Genomic DNA, 20,000 nt, shown 5'->3' on the forward strand with positions numbered 1-20,000 from the left:
TTAACTCATCTCTCCATGTATGCTTATTCCGGAATAGGGTCAATCGAACGCACCTTTAGTTAAATTGTGCTGATTTTTGGAGCGAAAGGTAAAATACGTATTTCTATCGAAAGCCTGTTCATACCCTTGTTATAACGACAATGGACAAGAATGGTTCATCAAATTTAGATTCCAGTCGCCCATCAGAATACGGTTTTGTTCTCTTTGGAAATAGCGCTAACTAATTGTTCCTGTTCAAAAATGAAATCTCTCAACTTACGGTCGGGTGGTCTATAAATAACTCCGATCACTATGTTTTTTTCCCTTTGTTCTATCGATTTCAACAAACAGACTCAGCACAATCTTCGGAAAATACCAAGTTAGCACGATGTTTAAACTTTAAATAATCAGCGAGATAAAGGCAGACACCTCCACCAGTCCTACCAACCCTATGATTATGAATGAAATTAAAATCAGGAATATGACTGGAATGACTGGAATCATCTAGCCATGTTTCAGAAATACCGATAACAGAAAATTTAAGCACAACACTTTGTAAAAAATTAGAAATTTTACCCAACTTATAGGAAATACTATGAATGTTTAGGTGAAAGAGTGCTAGGTTACCCCTATTATTAGTATTAATATTCAGATTAGCTAAGCGATTATAAAAGCTATCTTTTGTTTAATATTCACAATTGTGGAATTGAGAGTAAAAATTAGAATCTCGATCTTTGCACAGACTAAAATTTCTGTACGAAGTAGACAATAAAGCGTTGAGTTTTAAACTACCAAGCTTCTCGGGATCAAAATTTATAGAGCCATTATTCAGCTCAAACAGCGTCAGTCGAAAGTTTTCATCATCTAAGCGACTAAAAGGTAATGAAGATAATGTATTACTCATCTGACTCAAGTCGTTGGTTTATCTCGAATGACTAAGCGATCCAAAACAAAGTAAGCGACCTTTGAAGCCTCTTTGACAGCTTTCATCCTCGGTATCAAGGGCTCCCACTTTTTAAGAGTAGCCAGCGCTAAATCTTTGCTGATATGAATGCCACTTGGTTTTTCTTTGCGAGCTTTGCGTAGCACTTGTTCTCTCTGATTCCAATCGCGCAGTTTACAGACGATAGTGCGTGGCTGACTCTACTGTTTTCCTTGTTTGTGCTTCCGTTCGACTCTGTGAGCCCTCTCAATGTCGATGTCGATACCGAGCTTGGTTTTAACTCCATCTTTCACTTTCTCCTGGGTTTTTGTTAACCCTGATGTTACTACGGCGACTTTGGTTTTCCACACATTCTAGCGAAAGCCATACACCTTATTCCAAAATGGCCGACATTTTGGTATTCTTTTGTTTCCTTGCAAATTCGCCCTTTTGTCCTCGCTTTCAAACGTACAATTCAAAAGCATATTTAACCTCAAACGAGGCCAAAAAGGCCAATTTGCAATCAAACAAAAGAATACAAAAATGGCGGCCATTTTGGAATACGGTGTATAGAGATGATAAGTCCGTGTTCAGCCACTCGATTTCTTTATTGGTCTTGATCAGCTCCGCTTAAACTGGCTTTAGCTCCTCCATGTTTTTTTTTGTGTGAATTTCAAGCAGAATATTACCCCTTATTCTTTTTGTTTTACGCCTGGTGAAGGTGAGTTAAGCCTTGTGACTGTGAATTACGCCTTGTGATGGTCAGTTACGCGTTTTCACAGGGAGATACGCCTTTTGATAGTTAATTACGCCTTGCGGCTGTGAGTTACGCCTTGTGACGGTGAGTTACGCCTTGGGACGGTGAGTTACACCTTGTGATGGTCAGTTACGCCTTGTGAAGGCGAGTTACGCCTTGTGACGGTGAGTTACAACTTGTGAAGATGAGTTACGTCTTGTGACGGTGAGTTACGCCTTGTGACGGTGAGTTACGACTTGTGAAGATGAGTTACGTCTTGTGAAGGTGAGTTACGCCTTGTGACGGTGAGGTACGACTTGTGAAGATGAGTTACGTCTTGTGACGGTGAGTTACGCCTTGTAAAGGTCAATTACGCCTTGTGACGGCGAGTTACGCATTGTGATGGTGAATTACGCCTTGAGGCAGTGACTTACGCCTTGTCATGGTCAGTTACGCCGTGGGACGGTCAGTTACGCCTTGTGAAGGTGAGTTACGCGTTATGAAGGTGAGTAATACTTTATGAAGGAGAGTTACGCTTTGCAACAGTGAGATACACTTTGTGAAGGTCAGTTACGCCTTGCGACGGTGAGTTCCACTTTGTGAAGGTGAGTTACGCCTTGTGAAGGTGAGTTACGCGTTGTGATGATGTGTTACGCCTTGCCACTATGTGTTGGGTTGTACATCGTGCGTGTTTCGTCAATTAGTGTAACTGTGGATAAGGGCTGCTTGAAGGCGTTAAAGAGCAGAAAATCTCACGACAAATAACTCAACTGTATTTCGAGACTGCTGCACGAATTCAGTCACTTGACTAACGTGCGTGCATTGACCCTCACGGATTACTGATATCTCACTGGCTCAATGATCAACAATAATCAACAATAACCTGCTGTGGTGTTGTGAGACAACTCATAATTTTAATTTCTATTTTGTCAAATGGATGTGGTATTTTAAGTTCCGTTAAGTCTTTATGCACGACGGTTGCGATAAGAAAAAGTTCTGTCTCATGATCTCATCACTGTTATGTATCAATAGTGCATATAACCCAGTGCCCTATACGTCTTCATCTCATCTTTAGAGCGTTCGTACACATCCAGTCATAGGATTCATCGGCCATATTGCACAATGTGATCGATGTGACTAGCATCGACAAGCACAAATTTATATTTAAAGGGATGTTTTGTTCACATTGCCGTCATGTTCACGGTATTCGTCACCTTAATTTCGTAGACCTTATTAAACTTTCCAGAGTCAAGACATGTGACGAGACTTTCCTGGCTGGTGTTATAGCGTTGTCTTGTTTTCTTTGTCCCACAATTGTTAAATGGCACTCCGATAATTTTAACAAAAATGACACTTCATCTGTGTGTAGAGTGCTGAGAAGTACCGCTCTCGGAGACCAAAGATTTGATGAACTGTGCGGAAGTAATTTTCAAAGTTAAGTGATCCAGTGTGTTGGTGGGTATACGCGCGTGTGTACGGAAGTCACGACCAGTTTAAAGGGGGAGCAGAGTAAAAGTCATAAGCGATCGTGGGTCTCCACGAAACAACCAAGAAAGTGAAAACAAGGAAGCCAAAAACTAAATGCAGAGCGGCGGGGCAACAATGGATTAGCACTTTCCTTACATCCAAGGGTAGGTTTTCCATTTACTTGAGACTCTCGTTTGAACTTCCTTGAATGCATACAAAACAAAATGTTGCAAAGTATACTTCATAAAATGGCGCATATCTCATTTCAATTAAAACTATCACTCGCTGTTTGCTGTTCAATTGTTGAAAAGGATCTTCATTGAAAATTCAAACCCTTTGAGATTCAAACGTTCAATTCTGTTCCAGGTATTTCGATATCATTTATATGTGAATGCTATATTATAATGCGAATACAGTACAGACAGAACATTAACCCAGCAAGATTTACATTGGGCACAACACTGGGTTAGCTGATTTGGTCTATTAATCTCGTTCAAGGGATGCGAGTAATTCTAAAACATTGCGACAGTTCTTTCGGGCTCTGACCTTTGGTTCAATGATGAACTGTAAGGGAGGATTAATTTCAAAATGTTTTGACAATGGCGAATACGATTAGTATGAAATACGATTAACTAGGCCAAAAGGCCCTGTCAGTTCATTGGCTTTAGCCAGTGCAGCAGCACCTGAGACACCGATTTTATTGTAAGACAAATTCAACGTCGTCAGCGTTGAATTGATTTCCACTGCTTTAGCCAGTGCAGCAGCACCCGAGTCACCGATTCCATTGGAATGCAAATCCAATTCTGTGAGCGTTGAATTGATTTCCACTGCTTTAGCCAGTGCAGCAGCACCTAAGTCAAAGATTCTATTGCAATGCAAATCCAACTCTGTCAGCGTTGAATTGATTTCCACTGCTTTAGCTAGTGCAGCAGCACCTGATTCACCGATTACATTGTAAGACAAATTCAAGGTTGTCAGCGTTGAATTGATTTCCACTGCCTTAGCCAGTGCAGCGGCACCTGAGACGCCTATTTCATTGTAAGACAAATTCAAGGTCGTCAGCGTTGAACTGATTTCCACTGCTTTAGCCAATGCAGCAGCACCTGAATCACCAATTCCATTGGAACACAAATCCAACTCTGTCAGCGTTGAATTGATTTTCACTCCTTTAGCCATTGCAGTGGCACCTGAGACACTGATTCCATTGTAAGACAAATTTAAGGTTGTCAGCGTTGAATTAATTTCCAGTGCTTTAGCCAATGCAGCAGCACCTGAGTAACGGATTCCATTGGAACATAAATCCAATTCTGTCAGACTTGAATTGATTTCCACTGCCTTAGCAAGTGCAGCGGCACCTGAGACGCCGATTTCATTGTAAGACAAATTCAAAGTCGTCAGCGTTGAATTCATTTCCACTGCTTTAGCCAGTGCAGCAGCACCTGAGTCACCGATTCCATTGGAACACAAATCCAACTCTGTCAACGTTGAATTGATTTCCACTGCCTTAGCAAGTGCAGCTGCACCTGAGAAACCGATTTCATTGAAAGACAAATTCAAGATTGTCAGCCTTGAATTGATTTCCACTGCTTTAGCCAGTGCAGCAGCACCTGAGTCTCCAATTCTATTGGAACGCAAATCCAACTTTGTCAGCGTTGAATTGATTTCCACTACTTTAGCCACTGCAGCAGCACCTGAGTCACGGATTCTATTGAATTGCAAATCCAACTCTGTCAGCGTTGAATTGATTTCCACTGCTTCAGCCAGTGCAGCAGCACCTGAGACACCGATTTCATTGTAAGACAAATTCAAGGTTGTCAGCGTTGAATTGATTTCCACTGCTTTAGCCAGTGCAGCAGCACCTGAGTTACAGATTTTAGTAGAACACAGGTTCAACTCTGTCAGCGTTGAATTGATTTCCACTGCTTTAGCCAGTGCAGCAGCACCTGAGTCACCGATTTTAGTGGAAGACAAACACAACTTTGTCAGCATTGAATTGATTTCCACTGCTTTAGCCAGTGCGGCAGCACCTGAGTCACCGATTTCATTGGCAGAGAGATCCAACTCTGTCAGCGTTGAATTGCTTTCCACTGCTTTAGCCAGTGCAGCAGCACCTGAGGCACCGATTTTATTGTAAGACAAATTTAACGTCGTCAGCGTTGAATTGATTTCCACTGCCTTAGCCAGTGCAGCAGCACCTGAGTCACCGATTTCATTGTATTTCAAATTCAACTCTGTCACCGTTGAGTTTGTTGCCATTGCGTTAGCCAGTATAGCAGCGCCACTGTCACCTATCTGCTGCCGACCTGAAATACGCTGAATTCCAAGAAGCGAACCAAGAGAATGCGCCAATTCTTTTCCAAAGGTACCCTGTTCTTTTTCACTTTCCTTAATACAATTCAATGCAGTCCATAGGTAGTCATCACTTCCCTTCTCATTTGATTGGTTAATTTGACCTGCTATACTTGCCATAAGTGCCATGGCTTTTACCTCACAGTGTTGAGCCAAGATACCACAGGTAAACATAAGCACCTGTTCAAAGTCCTTAAAATATTTTGTGTCAGCAACTAAACCATCAGGACTAAGTTCCTCATCGACAAGCTGGCAACTGAGATAAAATGCACAGAAGAACTCCTGGAAGCTCTTGTGTAGAAACCCATAACACCGGCTCGGTCTTCGTTTGCTGCGTCCAGGCTGAACCGACAGAAATCCCAATTCAGGTATTAAGTTGCTGGTACAATTTTGGAATGCATTGTCGTCGAAATACATCTCATCCTTGAGCAAGCCATTCAACGCTATAGATCCAAGATACTTTAATTCAGCGTGGTATACTTGTGTTAGGTCTTTGTCTATTTTTGGTAATTCTTTCTTTCTCCTATACCTTCTCAGCACACACTGCACTATTTCGAAGTAAAGCAGAGATCTACCTTTCGGCAAATTTCCTTGGAAGTCTTCGCAAAAAAGGCAAAGAAGGGCTGTATTTAATGGATTTGCAGTTAGTCCGCTAAGGCTTGCGTCTGTGCCCAACTTGTTCAAGAGCTTTGTCGCCAGATGCTCCTCGGTTTTGAAATATCTCGAGATAAAATCATTTGCAGCCTCTTCGGTAAATCCTTCGACCTCTAACAGGGTGTCACAGCATTCCCGTACTTTCATCCCAGCTTCGTGACGAGCTGTAACCAATAAGTAACATTTTGGAAGCATTCTCCCTTGAACGATTTCTTTATAGACGGGTAAATAATCGCTTGGCAACTCATCCAATCCGTCAAGTACCAGCAAAACCTTTGACTGATGGTCCCGAACAAACTTGAAAAACTTCTCCTTTTGTTCCTCTCTCATGTCTCGCGGTAGAAGCTGGTCTTCGATAGCCTCCCATAAGTCAGAGTTAATGTCTCTACATTTCAACAACAGCAACACTTGGACATCAGGAAACGAATCTTCAGCTTTACAGTTCTTTGCCCAGTCGTAAGCAACCTTGTTACAATAGGTTGTCTTTCCCATGCCTGGCTGTCCTTCAATCAAAACTCTTTTGGGTTGTGAACATTCCTCATGTGGTTTGAAGATTTCCAACATGCTGACAATGGAATCAGTCTTTACCCCTCGTTCTTTTTTCCTGCTGACCATTTTGAGCCTGGTAAAAACGTTGTCAAGATGGAATCCAAACTCTTCGCACCACGGGAATGGTGCAAGCCATCCTTCACGATTTTTGTACAGTTGTCGAATAACGTCGATAAAGTCAGCCGCTGGCCCATAAGCATCTGAAAGAGAGAAAGTCATTACTTGAACATAAAAACACCGTTGTTCTCCCTACGATGAATATTTGAGAATGATACATCTTAGTTGTGTTAAGGTCGACTGCGCTTTTAATTGATAGTGAAATATGTGAGAGTCATATATAAATTGAACTTGGGGTTGTGACGACTCTGAGTGCGAATGACCATCGCAATTTATAGAGTAAGTTCGGCAGTTGCAAAGGAAGCCTAAAAGAATTCCACCCCTGAACTGGACTTGATTTCATAATTATAAGTATGCGATTGTCCTACCCTGCTCTATCATCTGATCTCTCAAGCCATCTGGAAGTGAGTGGGTTGCACGTTCATGCTTTAGTCATGTATCTCCGATGGCTGAGATGGTAAAGCGTTGCAGTGCAATGGCACATGCACGGTCATAGGCCCGAGTTCCGTTGAGACCCGAATTCTTTTAAGGTCTTCTTTGCTTCTTTGCAAGTCGCCCTACAAATCCAGCGATCATTTTGGCTTTCAGTCAGTACAAATAATGATGAATTTCCCCCTACCACAAAATACTTGTAAGTTAAAAATTATGTCCAAAAAATATGCAATTATAACAATTATTTAGGCTAACTAAGAGTTGGTGATGTCATCGTCAATAATTGTCTCATTATAATGAACTACTGTATTGATGACTCAAAAGAAGGCAAGTTTCTTTGATTCAGTTTTATTAAGACCTACAATGAAAGTTGATCTCAGTAAATGCAAAACTTATGATTGTGTGCACATTTTAGATACCGTTGTGGGATTTCTAGCAATTTCTGCCAGTCCATCTCATGAATTATGCGATTCTTCACTGTACCTTCAGTCTGTCCAAGTTTGGTATTCGATTTGTCTCCCTGCGACTTCAACTGCTTCAGCATTTCTTTAAACAGTAAAATAAGAGATGAACTAGTGAGCGTTACTTTTTGTGTATTTTGAAACGAATACAAGTCGTTTCGCTAACGTCCAGTTCGCTAACAACGGAAGTCGTTTCCCTAACGTGTTTGGTTGTTACGCTAACATTTTTGCTTGTTTCAATAACAACTAAAAGTCGTTTCGCTATCTTATTAGGTCAGTTCGCTAATGATTTCCCAATTCGTTTAAACTGACATGTAGTGCGTAATTTACCTTTCGCGCGACCATGTGCAATATACATAACAAATCAGCATTCAGACTTTGTTCTTGATCTGCACGTTATTTATCGGGTGAAAACCTCCCACTTTACAGTTACGAGAGAAGTAGAGACCAATTTGTGAAAATTAACCGTAAAGCATATGTGTATGGAAAAAACCACGTCGGCATCTTAAAGTGCCCCCAACCCCAAAATGTTTTTTTCGCTAAAATGAATCTTTGCACCTGTTCGAAACGCATTGCAGCAATTTTTTTCCTTTTTCTAACAAATTCTGCCATTTTATAGGCTTCGAAAGTTGCGAAAATCCAACCATTATTTGTTCATGACCGAGTCAGAAGGGGAGTGGGTCTATTCCTGATGTGACGTCACAAACTGATTTACATTGCATTAACTCTTTGTAAACATGCATGCAAAGTAGATTGTGACGTCACATCAGGAATAGACCCAATCCCCTTCTGACTCGGTCGTGAACAAAAGATGCTTGGATTTTCGCAACTTTCGAAGTCTATAAAATGGCCGAATTTTTTAGAAAAAGGAAAAAATTGCCGCAATGCGTTTCGAACAAGTGCAAAGATTCATTTTAGCGAAAAAAACATTTTGGGGTTAGGGGCACTTTAATTATGAATACGCGAACCCAGTGCCAAAGAGCGGTCAAATCAATCTGTAATTTTTACTAATACTGAAAATTAGCTTGTCCTTAAAGTTACAAAGCATATTTTTCTTAATAAGTCTAGTTGTAAATCATTACAATAATTATTAATGGGTTTAAGAGCTAAATATATTTGCAAATCATTGTGCAAGAACTGGTCCGTTTAGATAAGAACACGACTTAAGCAAATATGCAGCAGTTATTTTGCGAATTTTGTATTTCTCCCAGAAACCCAACAACTTTCTTTAAACATTTCTATAGCATTTGCGCTGTATCCTAGAGAGTTTTTCAATTGAAACTAGCCTTGTGGTGATGCTTGTCAGTCGGCCTCCCTTTCCAACAGTTCAATGAGTAAGAAGAGTGACAAATCAGTATGTTCACCAGCGCGTCAATTCAGTGCATTATGCCACCCCTCTATATATGTCATTATTTATGCATATGGGCTGTTTATATAAACACTCCAATCCTTGGGCGGGAACACTGTACTCTTGATCCATTGCCGTTTCACGTTATCAGCCAGGTCTCGGAGGGGTTCCGTCTGGGCCAGACGCCGAAAGAAAAGGAACATTGGTTTCTCCTGGTCAGCCGTTGCCTTCACTTTACTGACAACTTTTGCGGCTATGTTCATTCCAACCTTAGCGGGGTGATTGTGAGAGTTCTTCCCTGGCTGAAAACTGCCATCTCGTTCAGCAACAGAAGCTCTGCATGGATTTTCTTTGGGATGAACTGTACACTGCCAATACGTCGCATAGGATCTCCTAGATTGCAGGTTGAATGTAAATCCACGGCTATCTACGAGTCTAGCCTTGCCCCGCCTTGTCCCCTGCTCCACCAACTGGTATGTTACTGAAGAGGCCTCTTGGTCGGCGATAGCACCATGGTTGGCCACTGGTTCCACAACTGGAATGTTCTCGTAGTAGGGATAGTTCTTCTAGTGGGTCTGGCATATCACTTGTTTCTGAAAACATGGTGACTTCCCCGCCGGTCTAGAAATCCTGCTTATCAATGTCTCACAACGTCGGTGTTGCCACCTGTCGCAGCCGTCACATAAAAGCGCCTCTTGCCGTGAGGTACCTTCTTCGGCGCAAATGATGCAATAAAAGCTTTCCATGATTAAGATTATTTCCAAAGAGTTGTCGTGAGGTAAGTGGAATGAAATCGACAAAGAGCAAAGCGTTTTTATACTGCAATGCTCGTTTTCAACGGGTAGAAATCGCTGCAATATGATCGGTAGTTATTAGAAGTGTTCTCTGTTCTTTGTTGAGGACTCATATCATGAAGGTGCTGAAACATTGTCCTATTGAAGTTGAAATAGTCTCACCTCCTTTACTGAGAGCTGCGCGAGCGCATTTTATTGTTTCAATGAAAATAATTTCAATGTGAATAAAGGGACGCGTTTGGTTTCAAGTGATTTAGGTGCCCACGTTATGCTGTAATGCTCATTTTCGACGGATCGAGACTGGTAAGAATTGCAAGTGTTCTCTGTCATTTGTAACGGCAACAGAGGCACAGAAGAGAGACCTTTGGAACGCGGTTGTGCTATTTGTTGAGGATGCTAAAAAGTCACCCGAGCGACGCGAGCTGATTAATGAATGCAATCGATTTGATATAACAGACTTAAATCGTGCCCTTATGTCAGCCATCTCAATCAAATATTTCGTAATCCCCAGATAAGACTAAAGCAGCCAAATAGACCTAGAGCAACCAAACACGTTAGCGAGTCGACTTCGGTTGTTAGCGAACTGGACATTAGCAAAACAATCAAACATGTTAGCGAATCGACTTCGTTTGTTAGTGAACTGGACGTTAGCGAAACGACCTGATACCTCTTAAACCATCAAAACTTTGTCAGGAATAAATGGCTTTCAGGTGCTCAGCGATTGGACATCGAACTACTATACTGCCTTTGGGCCATTTAGCCATGCTCGTATGCTGGAATTGTTACTCGAGAAGCACAAACGAACGAAGTTTGTTCGCACAAATCGAATTTTGTTTCTCTCATATTTTTTTCTTTTGAAAAGAAAGGTACGGGTAAAATCGTAAGTCTACCTTGCTTAGCAGTTAGTAGGTTGACTGCTAATGGCTTTGACGAGCTATTTCATTCTACGTAATGGAAAATGCACAAGCAGTCTTGCAAAAAAGAGCAGTAAGTGTCAAAAACACCCAGTTGATCGTTTGGCTCAGTTATTTGTGCACCACACAAAGATACTGTTGTCCTTTTGTTTTTATTCAGGAAGCCCATCGGGTGGCATTAGTTTTTTATTGACGTACAGTATGCACGCTTGCGTATGGAGCACATGGAAAAGCTTTTTCTGTTGAATTGTTAATTAGGTTTTCGTTTACGGACTTCAGGAGAATCATAGTTAATAGAGGGGAATGATTATGAAACCCGACAAATCGTAATTCCATCTTTATTACTAGTTGGTGTATTGACTGCTAATGATTCTGACGAGCTACATGTATTTCATTGTGCGTAATAAAAAAATGTACAAACAGTCTTGCAAAAAAAGAGCAAGAAGTATAAAAAAAAACTCAGTTGATCATTTGCCTCTGTTAGTTGTGCATCGGACTTCCGCAAAGAAGGTTGTGTGGTCAACTAGATGTACTCTAGCTGGACCAACCCTCAGGGTCTTTAAACAACTGAGGAATTTCTACCTTAGCAATTGGATAGAAGATATTGACGTATTGTCACGTGTCGCACAAATATAGTGTTGTCCTTTTGTTTCTGTTTAGGACGCCAATCGGGTGGTATTAGTTTTTGATTGACGTATGCATGCTTGGGTATGGAACACATGAAAAAGGTGTTTGTGTTGAATTGTCAGTTAGGTTTTCGCTTAGGGAATTCAGGAGAATCTGACGAGTTTGGTCCTTAACTTCGGTTCGATTTTTCAGTTAATTTGCCGATCATCATCATCTAGCGGCCCTTGGGGTCGGGACACACGCAACCACTCTCTGCGACATCATGTGAGTGGTTGAGTGAGAATTAATACCTGCAAATGGTCAAACTTTGCTCCGACCATGTATCACGATCATTCTCCAATAAAAACACTCACATTAACCCACAAAATAAGAACCATTTACATATGGACCTACCTTCCATCTCACAGAGCTTGTCCATCATAGTTTTTGATATTTCTTTGGGAATAAAAGAAACAGCTATTAAGTGACCCTGGGAAAACTTTTTGCAAGAAAAAAAGAAAATGGTTCTTGCTCGACCCCCTCAGTTAAGCTCAGTTAACTCAATAAGTCAATAAAATGCATGAACTCACCATGTGTCTCTTTTAGTGTGTCGTTGTTGCTGCCTTCATCTGTTTGAGACCTCTTCAGGATGTCTTAATAAAATCAAATCAACCAATTGATTAACCAATCAATAAAATAAAAAGAGAAAATGCTACTAAAGAGTACACTAATAAGTACAAATAGGGGTAAAAGCCAAAGTATATACTCTTTAATGAATTACTAAGAACAAAAAGCAAAGGAAGATGAATGAAGGGGACTTGACATGAAACATGCTTATAAAAACAGAGATGGAGACTGCTTCGTCAATAACATGTTAATACTGAAGCATTTGCAAGATTACCCCACAGGCCTCTACTTCAACAAGCTTGTGCTCCTTTGTTTCAAGATGACAATAGCAGTTGCACTTTTTTGCTTGAAAAAATTCAAGCCCTGAGCTTTGAGCATTACGATCAGTCAAAATTATAAGCGTTTGTATGGGAATTTGCAAACGTGGTTAGGAGTCGAAATAAAGAACATGAATCGAACAAAAATACCTTGCCTTGTATTCTCGATACCTTGGCAATGTTTTTGTGGCATACTTTGGCCATTTCAGCGCTACTCCAGCTTGTAGGTTCGTTGTTTTCTCTCTATATATTTATGTTCAAGGTTGGAAACTCCGATGAAGTAGTCGGAAACACAAGCTGCTGTAAATTCTTCCAAAAAGCTCAAATCGATCAAAAATTCCACTGAGACCAAGGATGATAGTGCTGCTACATATTTCAATCTTTATATCAGACGAACGTTTACGGAAAGGAATTGAAAATCGCCGAAGTGGGCTGACTTTGCTCTTAGCAACATGCTTGGTTCGGAAGTTCCGAGCCCGAAACCGTTGAAAAACACCTTATCGACCAGGCCCAAGGTTCAAATTTGATAGACACAGGGTGGGCGACGAAGCTTTAGTCCCAGTGACGGACAAGAACAGCGTGAGGCCCTTCTCAGGAGGGTACTGAGCTGTCACGCAGATACGGACGAAGCTCAGGGAAATGTTGATGGATTATACAGATGTTTCGGAAACAACACATAAAAATTCAGTTTGTTTTACAGTGTGCCTGTCACTGACATCGTTGCCAACCCGGTGAGTAACAAATTTGAACCTTGGGCCCGGTCGGTAAGGTGTTTTCCAACGGCCGTGCACGGAACTTCGTGGCAAAGCATCGCACGCAGTCCTCGCTGGAAGGGGGCAGTTAGATTAGCGAGCCGAAATTCCCGCACCGCGGCTGTTTTTCTCCGATAGAGAAAGGCACTAGTTAGAGGAGGATTTTAACGTGCACTGGGCTAAATCTGGAGGCGACCTGAGCGTTCGGTGTGAATTCACGGCTGATTTCCTTCGATGGATTTGCGAGACTGCCGCCAGCAAGTAACCAACCTTGGGGAATAATATATATGAGAGAGAAACGGTAGAATTAAAACTCCCTGGAATCGCGCTGAAACGTCCAGAAATGCTAAGAACACACCATAAATAAGACAAGGAGGCAAGGCGAGAAATTCTGGTGTATTTTTATTTCTATTTTAATGCCCTAAATAACGATCGCTAAACAAACCCTTATAAAGTTTATGTAACGCAACAACGATACTCCGTGAGCTTGGGGTACCTATGGTCCCAATAACTCTATCGCGGACCTATTACATGTAAAATTGTCGGATATCACAAACCTGTTACAAAACAATTCCTTTAACAGTTTCCAAACGAAATGAAAAACATTGCTAGTATAACGCTTCGAATAACACACAAATGGTTCTCTGAAAACTGCATGACTTACGGAATACGATCGAACCTCTTCAGATTACAGGTAAAACTGTAAAGTCCGCCAAATAACAAAACAACATGGTGGGCAAACTCTCACATGGTCCCCGAGAAGCGCAAAACTGGGTACTAAAGACACAAGCTAAACCGCCGATCAAACTCGAACTTACATTATTATATCCATTATTTTTTATATATGTATGTTGTTCTCTAATAAAAATACTCACATTATAATCAACTCAAAAAATAAGAGCCATTTACATGTATACCTACCTTCAAAGTCACTGAACTTGTCCCTCAAATGTTTTGAAATTTCTTTGGGAGCAAAAGAGCAGTCATTAAGCGAACCTTCAAATTACTTTAGGCCGACAAAAATTAATTCAATAAAATGTATCAACTCTTTTAGGGTGTCTTTGCTGCTGCCTTCATCAGTTTCAAGCCTCTTCAGGATGTCTTAATCAAAGCGAAGCAATGGGTGTATTATTTATGACAACCAATTCAATAAAAAAGCAAATTCTAATAAAGGGTATAATTTTCTCTGAGGATTAATTAATGCGAACATTTCTCTCCGGTGTTAAGAATCGTCTGAGACTCGTTCATCGCAGACAGCTTGCGATCATGCAATATTGTCAATCGCCGCGCGAAACTAATTGATTACGCGTGGAGGAGTCGTCCTAAATTTATGCCAAAATTTCAGTGACTCTCGCACTACATGTATTTGATTATGCATACATATATGTACACTCTTGTGTTTTAAGATGTAAATTGTGATGAAAATGAACTTTCTTTAAACTGTTACAGTTTTTTCTTGAAATTTCAAGTTCTTTTTGAGTCAATGGACATAACGACGGAGGCTTTAGGGCATACCTCCCGCGGACCATACATGTAAGTGCAAGTATTATCAACTAGACCAAAGAGGATCTCAGGACACAGGATAAGAAAACAAGAAAGCTGTTAACTATTTACCGATCATATCATATGCTGGCAGATGTGGACAGGTTATATTAATTTTCAAAAGACCAGTTAGTGGGAGAGGCTTGTCAACTTTTGAGGACTGTGTTAGCATTGAACTGGAAGCTTATTTGAGTGTGTGTTTGCTAGCAGTGAGATGAAAGAATACTGAATCAAGTCCAGACAAAGCAAAAAGGTACTGTAAGAATGGAAAGGCAGCTAACCCGGTGGAGGAATAGGGCATTGCACAGACAGTTTATCAAGAGGATGCAAAAAAGTGAAAGTTCCAAGAGTCATAGGATTGACTAAGGAGAGGTAACCTCAAGAAAGAAAGTGAAGGACTCCTTACTGAAGAATAAGATAAGGTGTTACGAACAAACCAGGTCAAGAATAGGAGTGACAATGACGATGTGAAACAAGCACAAAAGGAGTGACAAAGCCACTTACTGGAAACCTTGCCAGAAGTTCAAAAGTTACAAACGCTTAAATTAACTCATGAAATACGAGTCATTTGCATACATGTATCTCCACCTACCTTCCATCTCACTGATTTTGTCCTTCAAATCTTTTGACAATTCTTTAGGAATAAGAAAGACAGTGATTAATTTTTAAGCGAACTTTGAAAGTACAATGTACATGTACACGTACATGTACCTTTGCAGGAAAAAAAAGAAAAAAGTTTTTGCTACATCCCTTATGAGTCAAAAAGTCAATAAAATGTATCAACTCATTATGTGTTTCTTTGAGTGTGTCTTTGCAGCTCCCTTCATCTGTTTCAAGCCTCATCCGGATGTCTTCATCAAATAAAATCAGTGGATCGAATAATCAACCAATTGAATAAAACAGCAATTTTAATAATGGGTAAAATAATATATACGTACACTGACAAAGGCTGGAGGGAAAGGTACGGTACAGTAACGATGTAATCTCTTCCCCGAGAACTCAAATGTCTCTTAACGATTAAGATAATGAACTGGACTAGAGATGAGAAAAGTTCACGGAAAGAGACTTGACATAGCTTCAATACATGAATTTTGGCAAGATTTCCACACAAGACTCTACTTCATTATTTACACGCTCATATGTATTAAGATAAGATTATAGCGGTGATAAGTAATAGACTGTCTTTAAAGTGTTCCTGAGTTCAACGTTTTTTCTTTGAAATTTTGTGTTCTTTTTGTGTCAATGGACTAAATTATGTAAAGGCTAGTTTACACAGAGCGATTTTATCGCACGACAAAGGCTGCGATAAAATCGCAACAAAGTTGCACTAAATTTCGAGCATGTTCGAATTTGCGACGACAAGGCTGCGATCTGTCGCGCTACAAATCGCAGTGAAATCGCGGGCTGTTCACACGCGCGATTTGCTGTCGCCGTAAAATCGTTGCTCGATCGCAGCTCTTGTTGCACGATAAAATCGCTCTGTGTAAACGAGCCTTAAGAGATCCAGGCCTCTATAACCCCAGACGGGGGAAAGTCACTTCATTAATCTGCTGCTTTGCCAGCGTGGTAGCTTTGATGGTGTAGTGGCTTCGCATGCCTGACTTGTAGTCAGGGAGTCGTGGGTTCGAGTCCGGCTCAAGGCAAAAACCAAGGTAAGAATGCACTGTGTGTGCTTCTCTATCCCTCCTCAGTTACGTACATCAAAATCTAAGAATAATAATTAATACTTGTAAGTTGTATCCATTTTTCCTGAAAGTAACAGGCAAGGTAAACTGGAATGTTTTTGAAGTTACAAAGTTTCTTTGGAGTGTGTTTAGAGCCATTATTACGACTGGAAATTTAATTTTAAGGTGGCTCTGAATCTGCCTCAAATAATTTTTAACCCCACCTTTACTTTAGCCCGTTGATTACTTTAAAATGCGGTTATCGGGTTTGTTTTTCCTTTAAACATTTTGTGTGTATAAACTACACATAGAATCATTGTTGTGATGGTGGTCTCATCTCATTGACCCTATTAGGATTTTCTGAACACAAAATATGTGATTTTCATGAAGCTAAAACTTTAATTCATGTTCTTTCCATCTTAGTCAATAATTATACATATTAATCTTAGGTTTTTGAACTACTACTCAATATACCCTATTAATTAACATTTTGTGTGTATAAACTACACATAGAATCATTGTTGTGATGGTGGTCTCATCTCATTGACCCTATTAGGATTTTCTGAACACAAAATATGTGATTTTCATGAAGCTAAAACTTTAATTCATGTTCTTTCCATCTTAGTCAATAATTATACATATTAATCTTAGGTTTTTGAACTACTACTCAATATACCCTATTAAGTAATCACATTTCTGCTGCCATGTACATTGTAGAACCATAAGTCAAGTGCATGGACACACTGGTAAGATTTCCAGTTCTTCTACTGTTACTATAAATCACAATGTTCATTTATGGTTGTATTTGTTTTATTCAATTAATTAACACACCTTTCACCTCTCCAAATCCCGACTTCAGCATTTCTGGATTAAAGCAAAAACCAACAAAAATGAGTCAATTTCTAGTTTGGTTTACCTTAATATTAATGAATTAACCCAAGAATGACACTAATGGCGAGATTTAACTCTGTCTGACAGAACATGACTAAAAGAGATGCTAAATGCTGTTGGCTATTTGCCCATGGATGCTGCATCTATGGCCTGTGTCAAGAAAAATTTACGTGAACTTGTACTAACCCCTTATAATGTGCCTAAGCCAGAGATTCAATGTGATGCTTCTCAAACTGAACTTGGGACAGCCCTCTCGGTGGAACAAACGAGAGCACCCAGTGTTTTTCAGTTCTCATGTGAATAACGAAACTGAACAGTACTATGCACAATTAGAAAACGAGCTCATTGCCATAGTCTGAGTGTGTGAGAAATTTGACCAGTAAACACTGTACATCTTAAAATTTGAAATAAGCAATGCAATTGTCCAGTCCAACCATAAACCACTGGAAACCACACAAAGAGAAGCCTATCCACAACCATAAGGTTAAACTTTGAAATATCAAACTCATTTTTGGGGTCGGGCATACCTTCTAAATTTTCATCATTCTCTTTCCACTGTTTTAGTAATTCTCGATAGTCCTCCTCAACACCAGGATCCATGCACTCAGTCTCCAGTCGGCTGATCACACTGGCATCTGCTTTAAGGGCTAGCAGTGCATTACTTATATCCTGCCATTGCTGACTGAATGTTACATCATCAACAGAAGCTTGGCTGGCATGAGCGTAAATTTCATTTCGGTAATACTTAATCCTCACTATGTTTGCCTCAGGACTGTTATCACCAGTATTTGGAGGCTTGTCCCAGCTTCCAGTACTGGCAGGAGGAGTGAGACTGCATACATTTCTCAGCAGTACCATCAGAAGTGTAATGTCAAAGCTCGCTGATGACACAGATGAAGGAGAAGTTGGGTACAGGTTTTTCCACTGTGTGTCATTCAAAATTCTTTTATTTTTCAGAGACTGTAATGTAGGGTGAGCTGTTGACAAACTCTTGTGAAGAGTAGCTGGAGGGTGTATTGTGTCAAAGGTGTCTCTCAGGACCTGTGTGCCTACATCCACTAGAAGCCGGCACAAACGAGCATAGTTGGTTGTCTCCTTTGACGAGGCAAATGGAGCTGGACCAGATGCCATATCCCAAACTGTTGGCTACACAAGCATGGAAAAAAATGAGAGTGGTTTATTGCAAATCAAATCCATAAAAAGAAAACCAGTAATGGCATTTGGCAATACACTGGCGGCATTCAGCAACGCAAGGGCAGTGTAGCACCCTCTGAATATGAAGCACAAGGAAAGTGTAAACGCTTGCTCATAAATGCTCTTTTTTTATAGTGGAAGTGCACTTAGCTATGAAGCTAACTCCAGGCACCCCACTCTTTTTTTAATAATCAGAAAGAACTTAAACTTAACAGAGACATGATTAAGAACCCCAACTGACAGAAGACAACCATTCGGCTATTCGCAAAGCATGGTAGAGTTGAACCCCGGCCATAAACGGAAACAAATCCAAACCAGAGAATAGAACGGGATTTGAAGCAGGGGAAACTGCATGCTAAACCCAACGCCCGAACCACTTGATCACGCCGCCTCCCAAGTTTACCATTACCAGTTAAATCAAATCGAATTTCCTCTGACATTGGCAAAAACTAATTTTTAATGGCTATTACAATTTAATGAATGAATGATAATAACTTATCCCTATGGAAGTGGTACAAGCAATTTTCGGGGGTCTTTCTGGAGGTACAGTAAATGTAGATAAAATCTGCATGTTTTTAGGGGTGTATTATATTGGGACACCAGAAGTCTGACAGCTAACAAATAAAATGATAATTCTTATTATCATCCATTACTTTCCAGCTCTCCTTAAACTATTTTCTCCTTAATTGGTCTCATCAGAAATTATGCAGAGCCTGTCACAACACATTACTTGTCATGACTTGTGAACTAAATAATAATTAGCAATGTGTAGTTTCCAATCTATACTTTTGCTTTCTAAGTTAACTGCAATAAATCTGTAGGAACAAGATAACTATTCAAACGACCAAAAATGAGCTGCACTCTTACTCAAAAATTGCACTCCTTCATGAAACAAATATGGAGGGTCATAATTTGCAAAATAAAAGTTAACTGTGGCTGGGAGATGAAAACTGTGATTGCATGCTAGAAGCTTCTTTTTTAAAAGGCATTCTGCAAAAACAAAAAACCTTTTCATATATTTAACTTTTATTACTTTCCGTTATCACCTCAAGGATGTCATGTTGGGGATATGAGAGGTAAAAATTTAGTATAATTCTTGTAAACAATATTAAACTTACATATAATTAAGCGACTGATCGGTCAGTCACAATGTGCTATGCAACACAAAGCTACCAGAAAGAAACGCAACACTATAGGTCTTATGCGTTTATCTAATGTTAGTGAAGAAATTGTGAATCGTATAACCTGTACTTTAACTTAAAACCATACAATCATTATAATATTAAAATCGATGTGAAAAGGAACCGAATACTACTGTACCAACAACGACTAAAATACCATTTCTGGTAAGTAAAATCACTGGGTAAATATTACATGTCAAACTTTATTGTATTTGTTAAGACAGACGCATTTACTTTGCTGCTGCCAAGTTTTGAATTGAGCTCATGTTGCTCATGTTGGGTTCTAAGTGGAATCATCAGCTTAACAATAGACGAGTTTACTCTCTTGAATGCATCATGGGTAATCAGGGCCACATGCCGGGAAATTCAAAGCAAAATATACTGTACATGACGCTACTTTACAGACTTTTGCCTTCAAAAACCAAACAAGTAAGTTCAATTTCACAACTGAGATGAACTGGACTTGGTATCTGTTCTTTGGAATTCCTAATCGTTGCTTCTTTT

At 40.1% G+C, this 20,000-nt stretch overlaps 1 protein-coding gene across 5 annotated transcripts in view; it reads right to left on the reverse strand.

Annotated features, from left to right (window-relative positions):
* Nucleotides 1–2,529: 2,529 nt before the first annotated feature.
* LOC137983998 (NLR family CARD domain-containing protein 3-like) overlaps nucleotides 2,530–20,000 on the reverse strand; it is a 39,208-nt gene continuing 21,737 nt past the window's right edge. For 2 of the 5 annotated variants that reach the window (XM_068831158.1, XM_068831159.1), the window contains exons 4-11: nucleotides 17,649–18,267; nucleotides 17,062–17,094; nucleotides 15,159–15,200; nucleotides 13,946–13,987; nucleotides 11,919–11,981; nucleotides 11,743–11,784; nucleotides 7,689–7,751; nucleotides 2,530–6,856 (exon numbers count right to left, since the gene is read on the reverse strand). In XM_068831158.1, coding sequence (XP_068687259.1) covers nucleotides 3,717–6,856; nucleotides 7,689–7,751; nucleotides 11,743–11,784; nucleotides 11,919–11,981; nucleotides 13,946–13,987; nucleotides 15,159–15,200; nucleotides 17,062–17,094; nucleotides 17,649–18,252 — 4,029 coding nt within the window. In that variant the 5' untranslated portion in view covers nucleotides 18,253–18,267 and the 3' untranslated portion in view covers nucleotides 2,530–3,716. Of the gene's footprint in view, nucleotides 6,857–7,688; nucleotides 7,752–11,742; nucleotides 11,785–11,918; nucleotides 11,982–13,945; nucleotides 13,988–15,158; nucleotides 15,201–17,061; nucleotides 17,095–17,648; nucleotides 18,268–19,182; nucleotides 19,306–20,000 lie in introns of all 5 variants that reach the window. The other 3 variants (XM_068831160.1, XM_068831161.1, XM_068831162.1) reach the window with 3 other exon arrangements.

This window comes from Montipora foliosa, chromosome 13, assembly GCF_036669935.1.
Source record: "Montipora foliosa isolate CH-2021 chromosome 13, ASM3666993v2, whole genome shotgun sequence".
NCBI classification, from domain to species: domain Eukaryota; kingdom Metazoa; phylum Cnidaria; class Anthozoa; order Scleractinia; family Acroporidae; genus Montipora; species Montipora foliosa.